The sequence below is a fragment of the Syngnathoides biaculeatus genome, chromosome 9, assembly GCF_019802595.1.
Source record: "Syngnathoides biaculeatus isolate LvHL_M chromosome 9, ASM1980259v1, whole genome shotgun sequence".
Classification (NCBI taxonomy): Eukaryota; Metazoa; Chordata; class Actinopteri; order Syngnathiformes; family Syngnathidae; genus Syngnathoides; species Syngnathoides biaculeatus.
The window spans coordinates 11,720,602-11,748,454 of record NC_084648.1 but is presented as its reverse complement, the minus strand read 5'-3'; the positions used below and the strand labels follow the sequence as shown (position 1 = coordinate 11,748,454).

The window sequence follows — 27,853 nt, the reverse complement described above, 5'->3', positions numbered from 1 at the left end:
ACATAAATGCCATGTCTGGCTTTTATTTTGAAGTTGCCCCAACAAAATTTGATTAATTATGCAGCCCCAGCCCTCGTTCTCCTTCATTGTTGTTATTTGTTAGCATCTTTTGGTTTTCCTAGTTTGAAGTTGAAACCTGATCATCCTGTGTCGTTTGTTTTGACTGCTGGTAAAGTTGCGATGGTCTTCGGATCATCTCATGCTGGGCCTTGGCCTGCTCACAAAGAGAGACCCTGGTAAAACAAGCCCTGTCCTCGTGGTCCAGCTAATCGTTCCCACAAGCGACAGTAAACAAAGCTTGTTGTTAAAATTTTTCACACACTGCAAAGTGTTTTTCCTTATCTGTTGGACTTCAGTGTTCCCTTACATAACGTATGAAATACCCCATCCTTGCTATCATGACTCGCTACCAAAATGAACTCTTTGAGCGTCTATGTAAGCAAATCAATGGCCCCTTTTACACAGAGATACTGCAAAGTGGCAGCAATAACACAAGAACCAGCATGAACAGCCTCGGCCTTAACACAGAAACCTGCAAAGACAGGATATTCCCTTACACTCAGTGACATGGTACCTGACAATCTGATAACAAGATGATGTCAGCACCAGTATGTTATGTTACACAGTGACACAGGAAAAGCCGTTGATGAGAGTATGAAAGGCACTGCGGGCATTGCCCGACATTGTTTCAACTTGGATACTACCTCATAAGCTGTCAAATCGACAATTCAGATTTAGTTTTCCTTTCAATTAAGTTATGTAGGTTATAGGTCAATAATGGCAATGGTCTTTTTTTTAACATTACAAAAACCTCTTTTAGACAGGGGTGTCTCTAGACTTTTCATATGCACTGTATAGAAATAAAATTAACTTAATTTAGACCACATCTCATTGAGAGGAGCTCCTCGTCACTCTTTGTGGATTAAGTTCCCAACCACAATCAGGATGTGACATCAGACTGTGTAGCTTTTGTCCTGCTTCTACCAGATGCGCATTTGTCCTTTAGTTTCCTTGGCTCCCCTCGCCTCATTCACTCATGGTCAGTTGGGAACGAAGTGGTCGTTGTTAGAGCGTGCTCAGCTATTTTTGGTCTTTTGTGCAGGCATGGAAGAAGCGGTGGTTCATGCTTCGCAGTGGCCGTTTAACAGGCGACCCAGATGTGCTGGAGTACTACAAGAATGACCATGCCAAGAAGCCCATCCGCGTGATTGACCTCAACTTGTGTGAACAGGTACCGTTTGCTTTTCATCTGCACACACATGTCCTCATTTCAATTTGATTACTGCAATTTCACTGCACTATGGAATATCTAGCTTTCTGTGACAGTGGGTTCCTTTTTTTACAAGAATGGGTGACATTTTGTAGGGTGAGCCTGAGAATATAGTTGTCAGCGTAAATAATCTCTTCTTCTTCTTTTCCTTTTGGCTTGTCCCGTTAGGGGTCGCCACAGTGTGTCATCTTTTTCCATTTTAGCCCATCTCCTGCATCTTCCTCTAACCCCAACTCCCCTCATGTCTTCCCTCACAACATCCCTTAACCTTCTCTTCCTCTCGCTCTGTTGCAGCTCCATCCTCAGCACCTTTCTATCAATGTACTCACTCTCTCGCCTCTGGACATGTCCAAACCATCGAAGTCTGCTCTCTCGAACTTTGTTTCCAAAACATCCATCTTTGGGTGTCCCTCTAATGAGCTCATTTCTAATCTTATCCAACCTGGTCACTCCTAGCGAGAACCTCAACATCTTAATTTCTGCCACCTCCAGTTCTGATTCCCGTTACCTCTTCACTGCCACCGTCAGGGTAAATAATATAAAGTGGAATATACTGTGATTTCCTGTTTTTACAGGAATGAAGATGACCCTTTTCTGAAAATGAACATGTTATGATGATAAAGTTGATGAGAGAAAGTGTCAACTGAAACAGACAGTAAAAGCAACACTGTATATAGGTATTGTGTTTTACAGTTATGATTATATTATTCATAGAAACCAATGCATGGATAGTCTCTGTCACTGAAATTCATTGGTGCAGTCAGTGATTGGGGCAATTAAACATTCCCCACAGCCCATCAAACTATCCACACACTGTCCCTATTCTTTACAATTTCCTCTTTGTGGCCATCTGCTTCTGTATTGACAATCGTGCCATGTTGTTGTGGTTCAATCAAAACTTAATGCCATACGTCGTGTTTCGTATGGAACCTCAAAAGTGGTTAGTGTCTTGGAGTTTTTCCATTGCAGTCAGTCAGGAGATGTGCGGTGCTTAATTGCTGGGTATGTGGCGAAGAGTTGGCAATGTAATGTTGTTGCAAAGGTCCACTTAAGTTGCATTTGGCAGCGTTGCTTGGTGTATGTTGGGCCTAATAGATCACGTGGAAATTGCTGACTAATCCCATTCCCTCTTACACCTCGAGGTGGATGCCGGGCTGACGTTTAACAAGAAGGATTTGGAGCACAGCTTCATCTTTGACATCAAGACCATCGACCGTGTCTTTTACCTTGTGGCTGACACGGAGGAGGAGATGAACAAGTGGGTGCGCTGCATCTGCGACATCTGTGGCTTCAACCCCACCGATGACGGTAGGAACCAGACCGACAGTAGTGTTCAAAACAATAGCAATCCAATGTGACTAACCAGATTAATCCACGTTTTCTTGCTTTATGTCAAACAAGTTAAAACTAGTTGCATTAGATTTTCAGAAAACCAACAAGACCCAGCATTCATGAAATACACACTCTCACAGTTGTGCAATTGGGCAATTTGCTGAAAGTGGTGTGGTTTTAAAAAAAAAAATAATAATTTAAAAAAAAAAATATATATATATATATATATATATATATAATATATATATATATATATATATATATATATATATATATATATATAGCGGTCTCCCGTTGACTTTACAAACTCAAAACTATTTCGTGGAAACTTTTTTGTTTCTACGATTTACCAATCCTTTGAATCACTAACCTAATGTTTAGTTGTATGACCAATTTTTTTTTTTTTTTTTTGCAACTGCTCCACATCTGTGTGACAGTCAACCAACTTGTGGCACCTTTCAGCTGTTATTTCACTCCAACATTCTTTAACGACATTCCACAATTCATCTCCATATCTTGGTTTTGCTTGAGAAACAGCATTTTTTATGTCGCCCCACAAGTTCTTGATTGAATTCAGGTCAGGGGATTGGGCTCGACACTTCTTTACATTAACTTTGTTGGTTTGAAACCAAGATTTTGCATGTTTACCAGTTTGTTTGTGTCCCCAAAACACACTAGTAAGCACCCAAAAGAAGATTTTATTCTCATCAGTCCACGAAATGTTCCTCCATTTCTCCTTAGACTGGTTGGTGTGCACGTGGCTTATTTTTAAATAGAGGGACTTTGCGGGGCATTCTTTTAAATAGATTAGCTTCACGCAGACGTCTTCGCACTGTCAAAGTACTTACAGGTAACTCTAGACTGTCCTTGATCATCCTGGAGCTGATCATTGGCTGAGCCTTTGCCTTTTTGGTTATTCTGAGATCCACTTTGATGCTTGTCTTCCATTTTCTGCCACGTGTGTCTGGTTTTGCTCTCCATTTTAAGGCATTAAAGATCATTTTAGCTGAACAGCCTATACTTTGTTTTGCACCGCTTAATAAGATTTCCTCTCTTTAATGAAACTTTTAATCAAAGTGTGCTGTTCTTCTGAACAATCTGTTAAATGACCCATTTTCCTCAGGCTTTCAAGGAGAAATGCATGTTCAACAGATGCTAGCTGCATCCTTAAATCGGTGCCACCTGATTCACACCTGGTTTTCACAAAAGCGATGACTTCACTGATTGAATGACACACTGTTATTTTTTTAACACACCCCTTTGAACAAATTGCCCAATTGCGCAGCCTTAAGACTGTGTTTGTCATGAATGCTGGGTGTTGTTGGTTTTTTGAAAATCTACTGGTAACTTGTTTGACATGTAGCAATAAAAGATATACTGAAAATATGGATTAATCTTGTTAGTCATATTGGACTGCTATTATTTTGAACACTACTGTATTACTGTATATTCTTGTGTCCTCAGAGGGCTAGTACCTCTCAAATGTGAGTTTGGAGGGATTATGGCAAACCTCTATTGGCAGTGGTCGCAATTATCCAATAATTGTTGTAGGGCTGTTTGTCAACAATTCTCTGCTGCTGTTTCAAAGCATTATAGTGCATCCAAAAAGTATTTTAAGTGTTGGACTCTTTCCATATTTTGTTATTTGTCAGCATTAGAGCAAAATTGATAAAACCAAGACATTAGATGTACATTAGTATTCAGTCTTTGGAGTGAACACTCCTCTTTCTGCTGATCAAATGGCGCTTTATTGGAGTGTGGTAAAGGCAATTGATCAGACATGATTTGAAACGCAACACACCTATTTATATAAATTGGTTAAATATACACCTGTGCGTATTGCATATTATCTGGTAAAGGTGTTGTGCTGCTGTTTGTATTTAAATATCCATTGCTTAAAGGGTTTTAAGACTGCAGGTATCGATGCTAACCATTCCCGTCATTTTATTTTCCTTTTATATTTAGAATTCAAGCCTGGGGGCAAAAGTTACACACTATAACTTTAACCTACCGGGCCAATTTGAAGGAAGTGTTGTTTAGTTGTTTTAATTACCGAAGGTGTCATTCTCTTGGTTTATGTTTAGTTGAACAGTAAACTTTAACAGTGGGTGCCATTAAACAGCTTATAGCTTCTTTATTGATGAATTCTTCACTGTTTTACAAACTGCTGGTTATTACCAATTGAGTTGTGGTTCGGTTTTGTCCACCTTATTAAATGTCGGTTCTTTTTATTTAATTTGACAAATTCATCCTTCAACCTTTGAGTCCCGTTGCTTCAAAGCCGTTCTCGCCACTCTTTTGTTGACATCGTTTTCATCTGACATTCTTGGTTTCCCATAGCAACCATCATAAAAAAAAAAAAAAAAAAAATATCGCACATTGCCTTCCTCCAGTTCTTGTTACAAAAGAATGTCCTTGGCTCTGCGTTTTTCACTCGCTTGCACTTGTGATTGTGCAGGCCCACTTCCACTCTTATCTTATGTGTAGGTCTGTCTGTGTGTTACTGAAGTGCGAAATAATCATGATGATGATATGAGACGGTAGGAGAGAAGTAAGAGTGGGAGGTGTACATGATCAACAGGTATCTGTGACCTCTGTCAACTGACGGAGAGGAGACAGATGAGCAAGCCATGCACGGTGAACTGTGGAGAAAAGTTGTCATGCGAGAAAGTACATAAGAGTAGAAAGTAACTAAGACTTTGTGTTCATCAAAAACGAGACAGATTTGATTTTGGTGCATTGAATATTGTTGTAAAGTTATGCACATTTCGAACATTAACGCAAAAGGGGAAAGAAAGTACTTGGATAATAGAAGTTTCTTTCGGCTTGTCCCTTTCGGGGTCGCCACAGCGTGTCATCTCGGATGAACGCACATATGTTATGGCACAATTTTTACGGCAGATGCCCTTCCTGACGCAACCCTTCTCAGGGAGTGGAGGCCCCAGTGGGATACGAACCCACAACCCCTGGTTTTCCAAACCAGTGCTCTAACCACTGAGCTACAAACTTGGATAATGATCCCATTAAAATTTGTATTGTAACAAAATTATGCCAAACAAAAAGTTTAAAAACAAAAAAACTGAAGTAGGTCATTATTTTTTTTCCCCTGTATCGTGCATCCTTTTCCAGTGTGTCACGAACATCAGCCGTTGTAACATGATGTTGTGTGGGACGCTTCAGTAACTTTGGTGAAACCTAAAGACTTACAGAATTGCTGTAGGTGTCGTGCAAAAGAAATTTTGCTATCTGACTGCTCCGCATTAAAATCTATGATACAGTCACAAGATGACGTGTTCATCCGTCCATCCATTTTCTATACTACTTTATCCTGACGTGGGTCTCGGGCGTGCTGGAGCCTATCCTAGCTATCTTTGAGCGAGAGGCAGGGTACACTCTGAATTGGTCGCCACCCAATCGCAGGGCACATTTAAACAAACAACCATTCATGCATAGAAACACACCTGAGGGCAATTTAGAATATTTAATAAACCTACCATGCATGTTTTTGGGAAGTGGGAGGAAACTCATGTATGAAGAGATAACCCACGCAGGCACGGGAAGAACATGCATACAGGCGGGCCGGGATTTAAACCCCGGTCCTCAGAACTGTGAGGCAAAGGTGCTAACCAACCATACACTGTGCTGCCCGAGTTATTGTCATCTATCTAAAATTTATGTTTATACTGTGGTCCCTTGAGAGTTTTCCCAGCTATTCATTTTTTTTATTAATATATTTACTTTCATATTTTTTCGCTTTGTTATGTGAGGTCTCAATTTTGAGATATTAGCACTGTTTTGTGACAGCAAACTTGCCTCAAGTTAACAACAGCCTTTTGACAAATGGTAAACAATTATTCTAAAAAGAAGCTTAAAGCTTTTTAATGCCACTCCATGTTGAAATTACTAATGGGGAAACGCGCTATTTCTCGGGGCGAATAACTTTTTTTTTTCTAACAATCTGAATTTTACAAGAATAATTAAAAAAAAATTATTATTGCCATTGACTCTACAGGTTGGTAGATCCCAGGGAGGTGTTATATTCCACACTCATGTCCCTGCATTCCAAAATTCCATTTCATAGTGGTGGTATCTAGTCTTCCCTTACCTTTTAGGTTGAGTTTGTACCCCATTCTACACGGGTGTCATTGTATACAGCAAAATGTCACTGAAAAAATTTCTTTTCAACCCACATAATCTTACAGTATCTTGCATTTCAACATGAGCTAAAACGGCTACCATCCTCTCTCCTCTCTCTAGAGGCTGCCAAAGCTGGCCAGCAGTCTGCCATCGGGGGCCTGGTGGTGGACACCCCTCCGCACACGGCACTCGGCAACTTGGTGGGCCAGCCGGCGGCGGTCCTGACTGCCGTGCCGCCTCCCTACCAGCCAGTCAGCGTGCGGCATCTGGACTCTCAATCCAGCACTGAGGAGCCCCAGGACTACCTGTGGCTGGTCAACTGTGAGAGCAAAAAGCCCGATGCCAACAGGTAAGACCTCCGCCCCGTTCTTCCTGTGCTGCTTCTTGTGCTTCCACCTTTCTTCATCCCTGCTGCACCTCGTGTAGTTCGGTGCCGCTTTACTCGTCTCTGGAGGGAGACCGGGAGTATTTGCTCCTGGAGGAGTGCGAGAGCAGGACTCTTCCTCCACAGGCTAGTCTGTGAGTGGCCGGCTAGTCAGTTTGAAAGTGCCTGCTTTGTGTGCAGTGTTTGAGCCACCCAAAACTAAAATCCATTTCCATAGCTTCTTGAAAATGGTTTTGGTGCATTTTGAAGCATTTGGAGTGCCCTTTCTGTTAGGTCGAAAACCTCACATGCATGTTTTGAAATTAACCAATATCATTTCACTCTCAAAAATCACTCATTTTGGGATGAGCAGGAATTATTAATTTCGGGCTCATGTTTTTGTCACCTACGTTGCGCTTTGTAGTTAAAAAGTACTTCATTATGAAAAAATGTGCATTTTATAAAAGGTTTTTGGGCACATAAATAAAGGACTTGTCTGATTAGTGCCCATTTATTTATGTGCAAGAATTAAGCAGAGCAGAGACTTAAATCAAAATTTATTGTCTATATATGGTAATTCCAATTACATAGTGGGTAGGGATGGTGGATAGATGGATGAATGCATGCATTCTGTGAAGTATATTCAATTGTCACAGGATCAATGTTGATACACGTATACATAATCAGTAATGTTTAGCCACAATGTACAACAAAAAGAAAACAGCAGTGTTGAATAGAGGTTGAACAATTGCAGATTTTATTTGTAGTAGACACTGAAGGACCATTGTATGTCAATTTTGATGAATTGATGATATAATTAGTATGTTCTTGAGTCGTCAACTCACTGAGTGCTCCTCCAAAGTCAAGATAGCGCTCTCACGCTCCCCTCTTTTCGGTTGCAAAGGACCCCACCCCGACTCGTTCATCCAATCACTTTCAGAAATTTGGTCTTACAATCGCATTCAAATACCCACATGGCTTCTCAGACAGTTGGAACTTGTAAAACTGTAGCAATTCACAGAAAACAATACAGAGTTGCTACTAGAGCTGCAACAATCGATTAATGGAACTATTGCATTGTCAAATTAATCAACCTGGAAGTTCTGGTCGATTGCATGACTGCGTGGCCCCAAAAAAAAACACGTCAGCTTGACTTTTTTTTTCTTTTTTTGAACATTTTGGCACCACTCGTAACTTTCTCTAACAACGACCTGCTGCACGGCCTCCAATGACGGCCACACACTCTTCTTCCCACTTGACCTTACACCGCCCCCTCCTCCACTCTTAAAGGGGTACACTCGTAATTACAAATATTACAGTCCTTACGCAGCCTATCAATGTGGTAATGACAGAGTGCTTATGTGCTGCCCAACACTGGAATTTTTTTTTTTTACGTAAAGATACGCCTCTGTCAGCAAGCATTGTTGGCGAGCGCACATAAGTGGGGAGAAATGAAAAAAATTCAACCTGCAAACCAGCTGATTGTGAAAATTTTGAATGCACTTCCCGTCACATACCACACACTGTGGTGTGTGAATATTGCTGTACTGACAATTTTTGATTATACCTATGCATGTGAAAAGTCTTTCTCACATTTAAAAAAAAAAAAAAAAAAAAATTAAGAACAACCTACGTTCATGAATAACGGGTGGACCTCTCAAAGGCTCCATGAATACTAATTTAATGACGTATGAAACTGACGACTATGCCATCAGCAAAAAGTCGCATTAATGGTAAAAAGTACTTTTGTCATCATTGGTTAGCAACAGTATAATGTTATTTAAATTAATTTAGAGAGTTATTGTACTCTTAAAGTGTTGGTCTTACATAAAATGCACAAATACACTTGTATTTAGTTTTAAAAATATTGGATGGCTCTTTTGGAATTACATTTTAAAATGTTTGCCATTTATGACTCTCTCCGCCTAAAAGGTTCCCGACCCCTGTAGTAGGTAGTTTGTACTTGATTTTGTTCCATGATGAGTTTACAAACAAATACCTTAATTTAATCCAGAGGTAAGTATGAGGACGCACGTTCATTTATACCTAGCATAACTAACACCGGCTATGAATAAAGCTCCACAAATGTTCGCCGCCACTCAAGCGTCCATCTCCTGTGTCGCCATCTCAGATCCCACACTGAGTGTTCCAAGTCTACCTCCTCCGAGACGGACCTAAACGACAACCTCCCGTCGCACCGAACGCCCACGTCGTCCACGTCATCAGCCAAGCACTGCTCTCAGAACGGCTTTTTTGCCGGGCACCCGGCCCCCGCCTCCGCTTCGTCCCTATACGACTCCCCGCCATCACGGGGCGCCTCCCTCCTGAGCGATAACGGCCTCTACCACCTGCCTCGCAGCTACTCTCAGGTAAGGTTGCCGACGTTGAGGAGCAATTTTTTTGCAGACCCGAAGCAAGGGTTTTATTAAAATAATAAAAATGCAAGAATATAACTGGGTAGTTACCTGTGGTGCTGCTGCAAATGAATATTTTTTATCTAGAGTATCTGACTGAAAATTCTATTGAATAATTATTTGGATTATCTATCTTTTGCTGAGTTAAAGAACAATTATGAATACAAAAGAAAAAAGATATTTTACTTAATGACGGTTACCTAAATGGTTTCCTTGTATATACAGCATAATCAACAGTTTTTATTTCTTCAATTCACATTGTTCATCAATGGTAAGGTATTAACATTAAAGGGTTAACGGCCTTTGTGGATCTTTATTTAAGCAGCTACCATTTTCACATTTTGCGACATATTTATATATTAGGTTCATGGACGAGCATTTATGAGCTTTGTCCCGCTGACGAAAAAGTAGATTCTTATTTGGAATACTAAATGTTTTGGAAGTTTTCAACTTGTTCAATATAACGTGAAGAAACTTTGAGACAAAAATATTTCCTTCATCTGACTTCACCAAAATAGTCTTCTCTTTGTGTCCTTAACTCATTTTGCTGTTATTCCTGTGTGGCCACATTTGCCATCTTTTTCACCTACTTGCCTCAAAGGTTTGCACCTTACAGATCATCACATAGTACTATTCTGGTCATATGTAACACAGTGACTAAACTTAGCAAAAGCACCTGCAGTTGACATTACTATTGTTATAAGATTTGCGTATTGTACTTGTCACCTACATAATAACCAATGTCACACACGCTGTTTGAAAAGTTCATTTTTTTTCAAACTAGTTCAAAGGTCAGTTCCCTGTTACCAAAATGAACTAGTTCATAGTTCTATTTTGCCCTATACTGTATGTTGCTGACTTGTTTACATTTGTGGGCATTACAGTACTTTACCACATTGTCATTGTCTCAAAAGTATTCACTCATTTGATTGTTTTCTTAGTAGATTGTACCAAAAAACAGAATCAGAATCAGATTAAAACACTTAATATTTTGATATACTGAAGGATATAATGTGTGAAAATCATGATGTCCCAAAAATGGGACGCTGCCCACGAATGGGTTTTAATGCTGAAGCTGGCTTGTATTATATATTTGTATATATTGTATGTATATTTTGGGTCACCACAGAGCAAAAAATCGATTAAGGGAAGTCATAACTCGAAAAACAAGCGGTGCTTCGTAATTGCATTCATATTTAGCCAGGATTTTACCAAAATACCAACTATTCAAGATCCCTATGATGAGCCAACCTTCATTTGACATTTCCTGGTTTATTCTCTCGTGGAAAGTTTGAAAATTAGAAATTAACCATAATTTTATCCCCTTGCTCTCAGGACACCGTGCTGCTCCCCAAGTCTGCATCGTCCCCCACGTCACACCCAGAAGTCTGCGGCGAGGGGTCTGAGCTTTATGTCTTTAACACCCCCTCACGAAAGCCCTCCGTGGAGACGCAGATGCGCAATTTGTCCATCAGTTATGACATCCCGCCCACGCCTGGCGCAAACTCTACCTACCAGGTCCCCCGCACCATGTCGTCTTCGGAAGGCGGGGGAGACGTCGTGCCCCCTCCAAGGCCACCCAAGCCCACCTCCGGACCCCCGCCCGCCCCCGCCGAGCGCTCCCCCACAGACACTTATTACATGCCTCGCTCGGCCTCAGAGACCGACGGAAACTACTGTGTGCCTACTAGTGCTTGCAGTAAAGCTTTACGCAGCAACACTATTGGAACTGTCGACTGTTCGCGGCTACGCAAAGGTTTGTATAGCTCAGCTATTTTTTTTTTTTTTTTTTTTTTGGGGTGGGGATGACAGAGACGGGTATAAGGCCCCCATTGCAGGAAATAAAACCTTTAGTCTGATAGTATAGTTGCAGAAGTCGGTTTTGAACGTTTTTGGAAAACAATTAAGAACGCAACAAATTCAACAAATGAGAAAAGTTGCCCCAATTTTACATTTGCAGAAAACCATGACATGGAAGACTGAGAATTGACCTAGAAATATATATATATATATATATATTTTTTTTTTTCTGTTTGGCTGGTTATGCTAGTGGCCTCGCAATATTGTAAAATTACAATGTTACAGAAATAAAGTTTACAGACATGATGTGACCGTACACTAGTAAAAGGACAACTTATTTTTAAGTTACACATTTCTCTTTACAGTAAATGTTACAGCCATCTTTGTAAAATTGCTTATCTTCCTCATATTACAACTTTGTCTTAAAATCACATTTTATAGCACATTCAGTAGTATTATAATACTATGACATTATTGGTGGGAAATCTCATCTAAATTCTCATCGTATGACTTTTTTCTCATCTAATTGTGCCTGTTTTCTCAAAATGCCATGACTTGAAATACAGTGGACCCCTGCTATTCGTGGGGGATACAGACTGGACCTGACCAGAAATAGCCAAAATCACTGGATAATTTACCCCAATTACAATTTCATTGAAAGGAAAAAAAAAACAACTTTTTTTAAATAGTTTTTTTCCCCCAATTTATTTTGAATAAGCGGTGATATACTGGAGTAAGGATTTTCCGCCTAAAAGCATTTTCAGGGTTTAATTTTTTGTTTTTATTTATTGTGCGAAAATTCCATCTGTAAATAGGAAAATCCCTGGGGGCCAAACCATGAGTGTGCACGACATTATTCTTGGAATGTTATTAGTTTTATTGTCGTAAAATGACTACTTTTCCTCTTGGAACATTCTGACTTTATTCTTTAAAATATTTTTTATTTTCATAACAGTCCCCATGTAAAATTCATACATTTCCCCCAAAATCCCAATTGTTGACGTTCCCTTTTTTTTTTCTTGTAATATTACAATCTTTGGCTGGTGAAATGCAAATTTGAGTCATAAAATGCTGAGTTTAGTCTTGTAATATCACGACTAGTGTCACTCCACTCACTCCCCACCTCCACCTTCTCCGTTTCTTCCTCCTTGTGGTGATAAATGTCATCAGAATTTAGTTGGTTGCATCTGTGATCATCTGTGCGAGCAGGTGGTCAGTCCTCACCGGTGCTTTAACACTTGAGGAATGTGTTAAATTGTGTGAACTGTCCTATCTAATATTTATTTATTTATGTTTTGTTTTTTTTCCCCAAGATTTTGGTTCCCAGGACTGCTATGACATTCCCAGATCCTTCCCATCTGACAAGAGCTGCTCATTCGACTTCAACGAAAGTTTCAACAGCTACTTTGTGAGTAATAGGTTGACATGTCTAAAGCCACACACAAACTTGGATAGAATAGGCATCTTCAATCAACAACAAACCAATAAAACACCATGTTAGGATTAGGAAGGGAATTCTTGTGTAAGTCTTATTTTCTTGTAAAATTTGGGATTTTCTTGCACCCCATGTTCTATCAGTAAGCGCAGTTCAATTTAAGCAATCGAAGTGGACGATTAATGGGCCTGTCTAATCATCCCCCTTGGTGTAAATTGAAATTGGAAAACTTGAAAGCTTTGGCATCATTGTATAATGTTCCATATCATGTTCAACTTTTTACCGAAAATATTTCTAACAAATGTTTAAGAATAACAGGGAACACTTGAGACCGTGATAGATATCGACTAATGTGAAAACAAAACACGTTAGGAGTTTTTTTCCCCAATATCTCCCAGCCCTATCTGGACCTTTTTGAGATGTCAGTGCTAGAAATCCATTCATCATTTTATTTTGTAATTGAAATATTCTTTGACACGTGAATGCTAATTTGTGAAATTGCAACGCAATCCAAAAATATTGATCCTTCATTCTCACAAGGTAATTTTTTCACATTATATTAGAAATTTTTTTTTTTTTTCAAAGAATGAAAACCTTTCATAAATTGAAAATTTCATTTCTCAAAGATGATCTGTATTCTGATAAAACTATTGTTATAAAAGTTTTAATTTTTGACGCAACGTTTCTACTTAATTCTTATAGGATTATCAATTTTTTGGGGCGGCCATGCTACCATTTTTTATTAAAATTACAATTCGTTACTCAAGATTTTATTCTTGAAAAAATACTGGATTTTATTTTTTTTGGAATGGGAAGGACGAATTAGATTGTAATGCCATAATCTTTGCGAGGTTTGACATTCACATAAAAACAAAAACTCTTTCAATTAAAAATAAATCAAAGAGCTCAACTTTAAAATCTTCATAACTGCAAATCACTGGTCTTTTCTAGAAAAATAAAGGCATGATGCCTGTGGGCAGCCAGTCCACAGAAGAGGTGGACCAGAACTACGTCCCCATGAGTGCCAATTCCCCATCCCACCACCACTCAGGCAGCCTGTCGGAACCTGTGCATGAGACAAACTATGTGCCCATGACGCCCAGCACCATGGAGTTCTCCTCACTGGGGAAGCAAGTGCCGCCTCCGGCCCACATGGGTTTTCGTTCCAGTCCCAAAACTCCGCCGCGGAGGCCCCTGCCCAACGACTGCCAGCCGCCGCCTGTGGACCGCAACCTCAAACCGGATCGCAAAGGTGGGCACTCGCCTTGGAGCTTGTCTGAGCACTACAGTGGTATCTCCAGGATTCAACGCATCCCCATCTTGAATTTTCTTGTCTCGCAAGCTCATAACATTTTACCCCCACAAGGCAGTGTTTTATGTAATATTTTAATATTAAAGTTAATGTGATGTGTCCACTAACTGGAACGCTTTTATTTGAAACGGAATTTTTTCATATGTTACAATGTGTAAATAATTTAGTAATTAGTGGACACATCACATTAAATTGCCCATTAATTGCCAGCTGATTGGGCAGAACTTACGGCACCCTTAACTATCAGCTGTCAATTAAAATCGGGTCTGTGCGCAATCTATTTCCAGATTCGGCAAATCTGGTAAAAGCACTTCCTCCTCGCTCGGGTGAAAGGGGATGGGGGCTGTTTCGAAGCAGCCGCAGGAACAATGACTCCTCGGGTTTATGATTTAAGGAGTCCTCGGGTTAAGACGGTCTCAACCTAAGACGTTTCGACTTTACAACGCCCGTCCCCCCTCCGCCATTTTGTCTGGCTAACGCTTGTCCGTGTTTGTGCGCCGGGAGTATCTTCGCATTTTTCGCCCTCCTTTTTAGACATTATGGCCCCCAAGAAGAAAGCTGTGTCCATTACCATGGAAATGAAGCAAAAGATCACAAAAAGATTTGAGAGAGGAGCGAAGCCAACACCACCAAGGCTTCAGTCGGTCGACCGTGGTGTGTCAATTATTAAAGACAAAGCCCGTATTTTAGCCCATATGAAAGGTTCCGTCCCTGTGTCGGATACAATGATCGGAAAACAAGGTTCTTTGATACTTGTCGAGATGGAGCGGATTGAGGACCAGGTTCCTTCACAATAGCGATATATCTTCTCCATCCACCTAAGTACATGTTTTTTATACAAAGTATTTTGATGTAAATTTGCTTACGGTACGGCCATGCTACCCTGAGAACGCCCGATCTCATCAGATCTCGGAAGCTAAGCGGGTTTGGCCCTGGATAGTACCAGGAATGAAGACCGCCTGGGAATACCAGGTGCTGTAAGCTTCTCTCCCCCGGCTAAATGCAGAGGGGTTGCGTCAGGAAGGGCATCCGGCGTAAAACTGTGCCAAACAAATGTGCGTTCATCTGATATGACTCGCTGTGGCGACCCCGAACGGGACAAGCCGAAAGGAAAAGAATAAGTACATTTCATACAAGTAGAGGTTAATATTAGAAATAACATTTCAAACATTAATAAAGAATAATACTCATATTTTGACCCGAGTCTAGTAAAACTAATTACAGAAACAGTTTTTTGCACACGAGATTACTTTATCCTCGTACAAATTGCTAACTTTTTTCTTTGGATTTATCTCACACTTTTTTTCCCCCGACAGCTACACAAAAAAATATTCCTGTAAAATTACATTTTGTCGCGTTCTTCTGTAATTGTAAAAACAAACACTGCTCGACTCGCAAGCTCATAACATTTTACCCCACAAGCCAGTGTTTTATGTAATATTTTAATATTAAAGTATTATGCTATCATACAAGTAGAGGTCAATATTAAGGTATTAGAAACAATAAAATATTCCAAACTTGAATAAATAATACTCCCATTTTGATCCTAGTCTAGTAAAACTAATTGAAGTACCATTTTTTTGCACATGAGATTACGTTATCCTTGTAGAAATTGCTAACTTTTTTCTTTGGATTTATCTTGCACTTTTTTTTTTTTTATCCCCGACAGTTACACAAAAAAATATTACTGTAAAATTACATTATTTTGTCACATTTTTGTCTAATTTTAAAAATGAACACTTGTCTCATAAAATAACATTTTTGTTATAATTGCTCCGACTTTGTTGTTAAATTGCAACTCCCTATTTTTTTGCAATTTGTATAAATCGTAATATAATTACAATAAAATGTAATTGTAATGGTATCCTAACGTGCCCATTTTTGTCTTGTAAAATTAAGATATGCTTACGTTTTTGGCAGATAACTACAAATTGACTTGTTTAAAATCCACACTTTATAGTTTTATAGTAGGCCTTTTGGAAACCCAACTATTCTTATACAAACAATCAAAGGAAAATTTCAAGAATACAGTCCCTTAAAGGCATTTGCAGGAGCTTGAAGATACCACTGTGTACTAATTGAGTGCTTGTGTTGTTGGTGTATGCCAACGTTGCAGTACATGCTGCGAATGAGCCATCTGTGTCAGTAGTCTTAACCCATTTGTGTGTCTGCTTGCCTGTCAGATCTTAATGTTGCGAATCCCAAATGCACTAACTTGTATCTTATCGCAGGACTTGAATTAGTTTTGATGCCTGCTGCATCCTATTACAAAAAAAGAACAGCCAGCTCCCTGTAAAAGGGCTCAGGCCCTGCAGACTGTTTTTTGGAAGAGGTCTGGAGGGTGGGGTGGTGGATGTTGTTTCCCCTGTGCCATGGGGTGGCTGAACTCGGAGTGGTCACCTTCTATCCCCTTTGTTTCCAGCGTGTGAATGGAGTGCTTTGATGCGGGAGGTTATAGCGAGGGGAAATTACCATCTAGGCCAAACGCTGCGTAATGGAGGAGTCAGAGAGGACAATGAAGTTGAAAGTTGAGTGCAGAAACTACAAGGGGAAACGCGATTTAAGGAAATTGGTTCAGCTAGCCTTGAACTGCAATTTCTAGGGATGTGACGGTGCATGTATTCAGATGGGGCTACTGACCATACAGTCAGTATGAGCTCCTACGTTGAACATTTTATATAACGGACAGTTAAGGTACTTGCTTATGCCCCATGCATCAACTCTGTGAATACCGTGCAGCTCATGGTCTTGATGGGGGATGTCGTGGCGGATACAATTTATATTTCTTATAATGTTACAATTCTTGTAAAAGTACAGCATTTTAATATACTTTAATGATTGTTTTCTTCTAATAATCTCAGAATTATATTATTACATAATTATTTAGACAATATTAACTATTCACATTGCAGCTTTTTTTTTCTGTAGCTATTCAGACTTTATTATTGTAATATTACATTGAACACCATTCCTTCTTCATTCTTGTAGAATTTTTTTTTTTCTTGCAAATTATGATTTTATTCCTGTAAAATTTAAACGTTTTCTTACTTTCTGAAATCAGGGCTTGATTCTTAAGGGTTTTGACATATAATATTGCTAGTTAACGCTCGTGAATTTATACCTCTTACCAATAGGTTACAACAATTTTATCACATTACAACTTTTTACTAAAATATTATATCAAATCAAATTACAGGATCTTCTAACGTAGTATTGGACTTTGTTTTTGTAAAATTATTCCCCTTGTAAATTTGACTTATTTTTCTAGATTTTTTTTTTTAATTCAGACTTAATTCAATTAAAACAAATCTAACCCTTTCTTTAATTTGGACTTTTTAGCTTTTGATACTATGATTTTTATCCAATATAAGGGAAGAACGCAGAATATTTCAGTTTACTTCTTTGCAAATTATTACTCCTTTCTCCTAGTTTTCTGACCTTTTATCTATTCCTACTTTAGTCTAATGAAATCATGACATCTTTCCTCATAACAATCCCAAGATGTTAATTCTGGTTAAATTCTGACTTTATTTTGTGTTCTTTCCTTTTATGGAGATCAAACCTAACAAAAATAGAAATTGATCTTAAACTGCTGCCTGAACTATTTAGGCAATTTTCAAAAACATCAAAGGTTGCCTTGCATGAATGCCATGTGCGTGTCAGACGACAACACGTCCTTTTTTTTTTTTTTTTTTTTTTTTTTCTTCTTGCCACAACACGCCTCCAAGGACTCTCCGTGCTTTTGCACAGCTCGTCATGCATGCTGCACAGCTGTGATGTCAGTCTTTGTGTGGGAAGGTGTGTGGTGAATGTTTTTCTGGGAGGGAGGGGGGTGGGTGTGCGGAGCATGGCTCTTGTGTTGTCATGGCTAATGTCATCGGGGGGACGTTGGGAGGGTTGGGTGATTTGGGCGTTGTACGGCTTTGCATGGCAGGAAAGTTGGCAATAATGTGAATTGAAATGATTACATCTTCTTTCGCCAATCAGGTCAGAGTCCTAAAGTAATAAGAGCAAAGGGGGTCGGTTTAGAGCGAAGCGACTCCCAAACTGTAGGCGAGTTCCCACGGGGACGACGCAAGGGTAGGTACTTCTCACTGAACTCAATGAAAGTCCTCTTGACCTGTCTTCCTCTTGATTTTGCTGCATGTTCACAGTGGTGGTTGGGTTATCTCTGTCACAAATGAAAACACAACCATTTTTGCCTCAATGGAGTATGAAACCAAAGGCTTAAACTGGTCTTTCTCGTGTGAGGGAGTTACATTTGACACCGGTATCATTAACTCTTTACTAACTCTTACTTAGTCACTCTGGTATTAAATATCATCTCCAACTAGCAATTTTTCCTTCTGGTTGCTGATTTCTGGACTCAACCGTACACCGTGCACTTCACAATTCAGTCACATGTTAAATACTGATTTCAGTTGCTGTCATACTTGCGCCTCACATGATTATTTTTTTTTTTTTGTTATTGGCATTGCGCGTAACGCTTTAAACTGTATATAAATTAGAAAATCGTTATATGTCCGTTACCTTGTGGATCTTTATCGTGCAGTGGTTCTGGAACAAATCCCCTGCGATTAAAATCAGTATAGTCAAATTTATTTCTTCAAATTCCTGACATATGGCTTGTCCACGCAAAAAAAAACAAAAAACAAATTGACATTCATCCATCCGTTTTCTTTGCCGCTTATCCTCACAAGGGTTGCGGGGAGTGCTGGAGCCTCCAAATTGACACCTACTGCAAAAAGATGCCATCATTTCCCATTATTAAAAACACAATAGGAACTAGAGTGACTTTATAGACTAGCGTTCAGACACACACACACACACACACACACACACACTGGCACTGGAGAGTTAACCGCTAAACCTATTTTAAACTTTGCACTGTTGCTGACAAAAACATTAGCACCCACCCATTGTTAGGAAAAAGAAAAAAAAACTCAAATAAATCCCTTTCCAAAAACACTAGTACCAACTTACTAAAAGTTCAAATGAAATAATGAACACCACCTCCAAATAGACACTCGGGAATATTTGTGGAAAAATCCTAAATACTGATTAAAACAAGAGATGACATATGGTGATAGTGAGTCACATAAAGCACATATTTTGTGTTTGCAACTACTTACCACCATTAACCTACTAATGCTGTCTTACTATTCTTCATATCACAAAAAGATGAATTATTATATTTGAACTACTGTTAGTTGTTGTATGAGTGACCTTGTTGTGCGTTGTTTCAGGAAAACCTGCGCCACTGGAGATCAAACCTGTGCCCGAATGGGAGGAGCCATGCACGCCGGTCCGCTCGCCTGTCACTCGCTCCTTCGCACGGGAGTAAGTGTGGAATTACATTTTTAAATAAATAAATAAAAAAGGGTGAAAAGAACCAAGGGTGTGTTCAGACAGTTGAAGAAAATAAGCTCCTATTTCCTCAAACAAATTAAAACTTGGACTAAAACCTTTTGTTTAATAAGTGCCTCTATATACAGCTTTTATAATTATGATATGTTATTTCCAGAGTATATTTTTAAAACTAAAATACATACTGTATGTACTATCTAAAATTAAATTTGAAATTTTCTGTACAAGGAATTTTTTTTTTTTTTTTTTAACGACCGCAGCACAGTCGACTGGTTAGAATGTCTGCCTCAGAGTTCTGAGGACTGCTGGGTTCAAATCCCTGCCCCGCCTGTGTGGAGTTTGCATGTTCTCCCCGTGCCTGCGTGGGTTTTCTTCGGGCACTCCAGTTTCCTCCCACATCCCAGAAACATGCATGGTAGTATAATTGAAGACTCTAAATTGTCCATAGGTCTGCTAGTGTGAATGGTTGTTTATTTATGTGTGCCCTGCAATTGGCTGGCAGCCAGTTAAGGGTGTACCCTGCCTGCTGCCCGAAGATAGCTGGGATAGGCTCCAGCGCTCCCGTGACCTTCGTGAGGATAAGTGGCTTGGAAAATGGATGGATGAATGAACCCTGATACTCTCTACAGTTGGGCAAATAAAAATATCTGGCCACAATTTGAGGAAATAGGGCATCACTTATTTTTTTTGTCGTGATAAATTAAAGTATGACAATTGGGCACAATCTTCCTCTTTTGAGATTTTGGTTGGTTAGTCCAGGTAAAGGACATTGAGTGTGAACACACCCTTTTCAAGGAGTAGAAGAGACTAAAGTAGACACTAACCCTTCATGCATTCATTTAGTTGACTTTGGTGACCACAGCACTGCTCATACCAGCAGCTTTGGGATCCCTGACGCTTATGTAACACTCAGCGCTGAGCTCTATTTCTGTGTCGAATGTCGCAGGGGCTCTTGTGGTCTCATGTTTTTGTGTTCACCATAGAGGGTGTGTGTTTTCTTGGATGGGCGTGTGTGTGTGTCTGTGTATAAACATTGTGAATGCTGCTCAGTCTCTCTAGGTTTCCCATGCCCGCCCGGCCCCCGTCAGTGCATAGCACCGCCTCCAGCACTGACTCCGAGGACAGTGATGAGAATTATGTAGCCATGCTCTCTAATATGAAGAACCAGTCAGATGAACCAGTATGTAACACACAACTATCTTAACAACTGTCCACATGCTATATAAAAGTCGCTGTACTCTTATTTGAAGCTAAAAATGTGATCTTTGTGGGTTGTTGCTATAGTGTGGTACCTCCAATTTGTACGTATGATTGGTCAATTACCTATATTATCTGCACAAGAATTCTTTTGAGTATAATTTTAACTTTCTTGATTCTTGTACATGTAAAAAAAAAATAACCAGTTTAATATTGTAACGTTATAATCAATAAAACACTCTTTAGACACTGGCAAGGAAGGGTAAAGAATGTAACTATAATGTAATATGGTGTGTTAAAAGAAAAAATCACACGCATTACAACCGCCATAGAACAAGTGGGAAGTGAACGGCACATTGTATGATGAACTAACCTAACAGTCACGTCTTTATTTAAAAGTAGACTTTACGCCAATTTGATCGGTGATATCGGAATCATGAACATTTTATGTTGATCGGCTTTGCAGTCATAGTTTGCTGATCTGATCAATGACGATGACCAATCATTGGTCGGCTCCTCAAAAAGATATTTACTCCGCGTCACCATCGTGCCCAGTACATTTGAATACAAAAGCATGTTTATTTTTAGCCTTCTCACATGTCTATTGATCTACAACAGTAAACACCTGACGGTCAATAAAGTTATTAAAAAAGAAGTCGTAAAAAACACATCAAGCCCGATCTGACTACAAGACAAATTTGGTCTTTTACACTTCCATTATGTCAGATTGTTGGATTAAAAACTTGCATTCTGATACAACCCCATCCTGTTTTTTTACGATTATTGGGCTTGATCTATTTAACTCAAATGGGACCAGACAGACTCGTTACCATGGCAATGTCAATAAGAGTGGATCGTGCCGGCTATATTACAAGGACAAAATGGGGAAAAACTGAATCAGTCAGCTTTCTTCACAAAAAGCTTAGTTAAAACTGCGAGGAAGCAATCATCAACATGAACAAAACACTACCTTTTGATCACAAGTGCTGTAAAAAGTACGTGATACGTAGCCAGACGACTGCTAGGACAGGTCGCTAATCCTTTTTTAAAAGTCCTTTTTTTTTTTTTTTTTTTTGCACAAGAACTCAGTAGATGTGTTGCTCAGGATTTGTTCATTTTAAAAATCTTTACAAAATAAGGTTAGGCATATTTTACCCAAACATTTGTCTCCAACTCTGAATTTTATATTTCATTAGTCTGAAGGTATTCATTGGACCTTGGAGGTACCTCTGTATGTTTTCTTTTTTTAAATATACACTTAAAATTGTAATACAAAATACAAATGGAAGAAGTCCATATAAAAAAGCTCCATACACCAAAACTTAAAATGGCTCATCAAAATGAAAGTTTCGTGACCGTTATTGTTTGATTAATATGATATTCCCAATGACACAGCGTAGCATCGGCATGTTATCCCAATTTTAGAGTCCCTGCTCATCTCCCAAAGCCAAACAACACACTGCGGCGGACAAATGACTGGCTGCTCCAGACGGACTCCTCAGTTTTCCTCCCCGCTGTTGTTCTGCTTTCCTTTTTGGTCTATTTCTGTTCTTCTGCTTTTCAGGTTTTCAGTTCTTGTTAGAAATCTGCTTTTTTTCCCCCCGTTATATCCCTTGATTGAATGTCTTTTAATGCATCAGTGAACTTTGAAGCGGGACGTTCCATTCCTGTTTTAACCCTTTTGTTCGCCTTTTCCAGCCACTCACCGCCTTCCGTCCTCCGCCGTAATCCCTCCAGTTCTTCATTTCTTTACCTTCATTTATTATTATTATTTTATTTTTACCTGCTCTTCTCCTTACCTTGCTGCTCCTTCCTCCTGCTTTTTGTGTAGAGATGAGTCCTTCTACTGCACGGTCCCCATCACCCCCGTAAAGAGGGAGGTGGAGGAACTTGACACCATAGAGGAGGTGAGCAGGGTTGCCAGGTTGGAACATGTCAGAGCCCCAAACCCCCTCCCCCCCACCCCCCCCTACTGTATGTGATGAGAGGTTTTCGATGCAAGGACGTTGATTAGTATGCCGCCATCCTAGTTCTAATGTCTCCACAGTACGTGTAGTTTACAAATTAACAAGACAACAAGGTCCGAATGTATCTCAAGTGTTGTCACAATACTCATCGGAATTGTTGAATTGCAAAGGGCTAAAATTGAAATGATTTTATTTATCTATTTTGCAAGTCAGATTTCACCATTTATTTACTTTTAATGACAGTGGAACAACTAAGGTCGAACATCATGTGTTTGATTTAGGAAAAAGAAAAAAAGATGGAATTAATCAATTGTTGGGTCAAATTATTATTATTATAGTTCAAATTTCATGCATGGGTTTAAAAAATATTTCACCACTTTTAATCCCCAACAAAATACAATTTTTCAGATTGGTATCATGGAAATGGAATTAGTCCATTCCTGGGTTAAAATATCGCCACCATGAAATGTGTACTAACTGTAAAACTAAGATTTTTACTCAAGTGTAAAAATAGGTTAAATACTTTTATAAGGTAATTAAATTTTACAAAAATCCCTGTAGAAGCAGACCATCTAAAATTTAACTATATAGGCAATTTTTAAACATTAAGTATACAAGTGCAAAAAAAGGTTTAAAATATTATTAATATTATTTGGCAATTTAATAGAATTTCTGCATAGTTTATTATACAACTGAAATTAATCAGTAAAATTCATCGTAAAACTTTATTCCACTATAAAACTTTTTTTTTTTTTGCGTTGTTAGCTATCATGCATGTCAGGAAATCTTAAATATTGGTGATTAGGTAATATAAAAACTGTTATTACCAGTTACTATACCCGCAAATTTTTAAGATATTTTTCCTTTTATGACTGTCATAGAAGTGCAAAAAAAGGTGAACTTATTTCATTTTTAAATTTAATAACACGGAAATGAATGTTAATTCATCAAACCTTAAAACCGTAAAATGTTCATTAGGTATACATTAAATTTCTTGGAGTAACATTTGTGCATTCTTAAGTGTTATAGAAGTGTAAAAAAAAAAAGGATTAATCTGTGATCAAAAACAACTTTTCTCATTAGGAAATGAGAAAATGTATTTATTTGCTGTATCAAACTGTCACCATCATATTTATTTTGCAAAGAAGTATTTGGTAAAATAGTTGCATTCCTAACTATCATGCAAGTATAAAAATGAGTTTCATACTGTTTATAGTGAACTCTAAAACATAAATGACATTTGACCACCTGTGTACATCAATGGAATGTAATTCCTAACTGTCTATCTTTTAATTCCACTGTATTATTCCAGTGCAATTCAGTAGTGGCTGTAATTTTTAATTTAGTTTTCATGCTCACATTTGTCATGCAAAACGGGTTTTTGGATTTTATTGTGACAACACAAGAGTGAGTTTTGTGTCAGTGTCGCAGCGTTTTTCTTGTTCTTTCAATGAGACGCCATTTTGTTGTGGCTGCGACTGTAGAGCACGAAGCTGATGCCGATGACTGTGGACGGCGGGAGTAGCCCCATGGTGAAGCCCAAGGGAGACAAGCAGGTGGAGTACTTGGATTTGGACCTGGACTCCGGCAAGTCCACTCCACCTCGGAAGGTAGGCTGACGGCCATAGACGCTCGTCTCTTGTATGTCTAAATCAGGGGTGTCAAACTCATTTTTGTCGTGGGCCACGTGTAGTTACGGTTTCCCTCTGAGGGCCATTATGACTGTGAAACCACAAAAAAAAAAAAAAAAAAAAAATGCCTAATCTTATTTACATCAATTTATGTACTAGTTTTGGAATCAGAAATCAAGGGTAATGGGTTTGTAACACAACAATAGTTGGAGTATAACTTATGGTACAGTAGTGCCTCGGTTCTCGACCACAATTCGTCCCAGAAAATGGTTTGAGAAGTCATTTGTTCAAAAACCGAATCGATGTTTCCCATTACAATGAATGGAAAAAGAAATAATGCGTTCCAAGTCTAAAAGAATTGATAGTAAACTGCATTGTAGAAATACATGTATAGTTTAAATACTTTATATAATAAAATAATTTAAGAAATATATTCATTTTTGCTTAAAATGTATGCTTTAGTAGTAGAGTACGCTAGGCTGGGAGTGCATTGCTGCATCTATAGCGACTCGCCCCCCAGCCTTGTAAACTTTGTTTTATGAGCAAAAGTGCAGAATAACTTAAAACAACCAACTTGCCTTCTTTGGAGCCATGATTGGGGGTTAATACGGTAGTCCTCGATAAGAAGACAAAAAATTCACTACCGGGGACACATCTGTGTACAGAGGTTGCGATATACAGAATAACAATAGTCCGCTGGTTGCGCCGCACGCATTATGTAATTTCAGGGTTTCTTTCATGTGGAGTTCGAATTGACAATAACAAAACGCGTCGTGGGTGGGTCAGCTGCTTGTGCCGCGCGCAATATGTTATTTCCAGGTTTTTTCGGCGTTGGAATTCACAACAAAGCGCGTTGTGGGTCAGCTGGTCTGGCCGCGCGCAATATGTTATTTCAGGGTTTTTTTCGACGGTGTGGGGATTCACAGCAAAGCGTGTCCTGGGTCAGCTGGTCTGGCTATGCGCAATATGGTATTTATGGGTTTTGTGGAGGTGTTTGAGTACCGATTTTCATTCGAAAACAGAAGCAAAAAATACCTCAAAATTTTCGTTCAAAAACATGGATGTTTGAGAACAAAGGCTTTACTGTATATGACAATTGGAAATTTTGGTACAGATTTGCGCAACAATCATGGATGGAAGTTGCCACACGAGATTTGCCTTTGGGGGGGCCACATAAAATCATGTGGTGGGCCAGGACTGGCCCCCGAGCCTTGAGTTTGACACCTGCGGTCTAAAGCAGGGGTCTTCCCCATGCGTCCGTCGTGTTAATAAATTTAATTCACAAGCAGAACGCGCTGCATTGAACGTACGTAGATTTTACCCGATCACGAAGAGCAGTAACTTTTTGAAAACCATAGAGGAGGTGGTAATGTTAATACAAAGGAGAATCACAAAAACAGTTTAGAATATAATTATACAGTACGGTATCTCATAAAAGAGAATACACCTCTCAATGTTTTTTTTTGTTTTTTTTTTAACTAATGGACTAATAAGGTTAATGGACGAGATAGGCTTGGATAGAAAAAGATGACACGACCACTAATGGGACAAGCCGAAAGGAAAAGAAGAAGAAACACTGCGTAGTGGGTAACATATTTAAGTTGGGGTGTTCTCACTTTTGTTGCTGGTGGTCCAGACATTAAAGATTTTGTGATGTTTTCCCATGAAAAGATATAATAAAATATTTTCAAAAAGGTGAGGAGTGTACTCACTTTTTTGAGATACTGAATAGAGGTACATCTCAGTAAATTAGAATATGGTAGAAAAGTCTTACTAATTACGCATATATTGAGTTATTAAACACTTTGGGAAAATTCTTTTGATAGGGCAAAAGCCTACTTAATTTCTACATTAATCTACATCATTGCCATTGTTTCCCGTTTGTTACAAAATATTGTAGTTACTAGAGATGGGGAGTTTGTGGTTTTCCTTTGTCGTAAATGATGCCTATTTTTAAAAAAAATCATGACATTTCATGAACATGCGTAGTCCACCTCGATAAAAGTTTGACTTTTTGAATTAAACTACTACTGGTTTTCTTTTCTTTTTTTTTTTTTTTTACTCACTCCCTTCCTGTTTTAGATGAAGAGCAACGGCTCTGGGATGGCAGTGTCGGATGAGCGCGTGGACTACGTGGTGGTGGACCAGCAACGGACACAAGCCCTTAAAAACACCCGTGAGGCCTGGAACGACGGGCGCCAATCCACAGAGACGGACACAACTTCCAAAGGAACCAAGTGACCTAATTTTTGTCGGGTTTGTTTCGCACCCGGAGCCCTCGTCCTTCGCGGCACTTCCGTAGCCACTCCGCCATCTAGAATTTGCACTGCCGGCAGGATTCTGCGGAAGTCGGCAGAGCGACCGGACCAATCGGGATCATCCGTCAACACTTTTACTAGCAGGGTTTTCTATCACCACTGGTCCAAGGATGTCAGTTGCGAACAGCGGCCAGAAAGCGCTCGGAAACTGGACAAAACTTGTAGGTGTCGACAAGTGCGTCAGTTTGAGTTTCACTTGTGGTTCGAATCCGTTGAGGTGGCGGACGACTGTACAAAAAGTGTTATGTACATAAATCGGAAGAAGTGTCCTTTTTATCCATATGGAATATTTAGCATGTTCGACTCCGAAGGTGCGCAGATTCTGCAGGGTAGAATCCTGCCGGTATGGTGACGACGTACCGTTGTTGTTGATCATAGTGATTATCGGACGCATTTACTGTGAGCTTTTCCAACAACCCCCGCCACTTTTTTCCTCAAAGTTACGCGAAAGTGATGTAAAAAGTTCCAAGCGTCGAAATAAGGTACGCATACTAATGAACTGTAAAAGTCGTCACTAATTTATTTTAACGCTGTATTCTGTGGACGTACAATTTTTCTGAACGTTTTCAGTCCGTTCGCCTCATTTCTGACCTTTTCTTTGGTTTATTTCAGACTATTGTCAGGAACAGGAACACAAAAATGGCCTTACTAACCTGTGAAACATCCCACGTGTGTGCCGTCGTAGCTGTACATATTTTTTTGCAATTGATTCGATTTCAAGTGTATCTTTTTTTTTTAAACGTGCCTACTAAAAAAAAAAGTCACCTTTGTTGGACCTTCAGCAGTTTCTTTGTGATAATGAGCTGCCAAGGGAATGACGCCTTACCTTTTTTTTTTTTTTTTTAAATCTTGCGAGAAAAATGTACATATTTCCAAGTGGACTAAATAAAATCCAATCTCAAAGTGTGTGTGTGTCCTATTTTGTATTAAATGTACTTTTCACACCCCTCAAGTTTGACCACCGAGACTGACAGCCATCTATCTTACTTTGTCATCTTTTCCACCTTAATCTTGGATGAGGCAACAGTTCAACAAAATGGTTGTATTTTTTTACATTTATATATATATTATATATATATATATATATATATATATATATGTATGTATGTGTTTATATATGTCAATTAAAATTGATGCCAAGGACTGTACTAACAGTGAAACATAATGCATATTTCTCATGTCTGATCCCCCAGCTATTCTTTGCCTGTCTTACCTGTGACGACCACTAGATGGAGATGTAGTTTGGAGAACTGAACATCCCAGGTCCCATTAGTGGTACAGTACTACTTCCGTCTATGTCGTTCCCCCT

The 27,853-nt window shown here is 39.2% G+C and overlaps 1 protein-coding gene and 1 pseudogene across 2 annotated transcripts in view; both read left to right on the top strand.

Annotated features, from left to right (window-relative positions):
- Nucleotides 1–27,415, top strand: part of gab1 (GRB2-associated binding protein 1) — a 66,621-nt gene extending 39,206 nt beyond the window's left edge. For both annotated transcript variants that reach the window (XM_061830228.1, XM_061830229.1), the window contains 12 exons: nt 1,103–1,231; nt 2,413–2,578; nt 6,860–7,088; nt 9,235–9,472; nt 10,853–11,273; nt 12,631–12,725; nt 13,704–14,004; nt 18,052–18,144; nt 19,311–19,404; nt 20,482–20,611; nt 24,080–24,205; nt 26,309–27,415. In XM_061830228.1, the coding sequence (XP_061686212.1) occupies nt 1,103–1,231; nt 2,413–2,578; nt 6,860–7,088; nt 9,235–9,472; nt 10,853–11,273; nt 12,631–12,725; nt 13,704–14,004; nt 18,052–18,144; nt 19,311–19,404; nt 20,482–20,611; nt 24,080–24,205; nt 26,309–26,467 (2,181 nt within the window). In that variant the 3' untranslated portion in view covers nt 26,468–27,415. The remainder of the gene's footprint in view (nt 1–1,102; nt 1,232–2,412; nt 2,579–6,859; nt 7,089–9,234; nt 9,473–10,852; nt 11,274–12,630; nt 12,726–13,703; nt 14,005–18,051; nt 18,145–19,310; nt 19,405–20,481; nt 20,612–24,079; nt 24,206–26,308) is intronic.
- Nucleotides 14,930–15,048, top strand: LOC133506832 (5S ribosomal RNA; annotated as a pseudogene).
- Nucleotides 27,416–27,853: the final 438 nt, after the last annotated feature.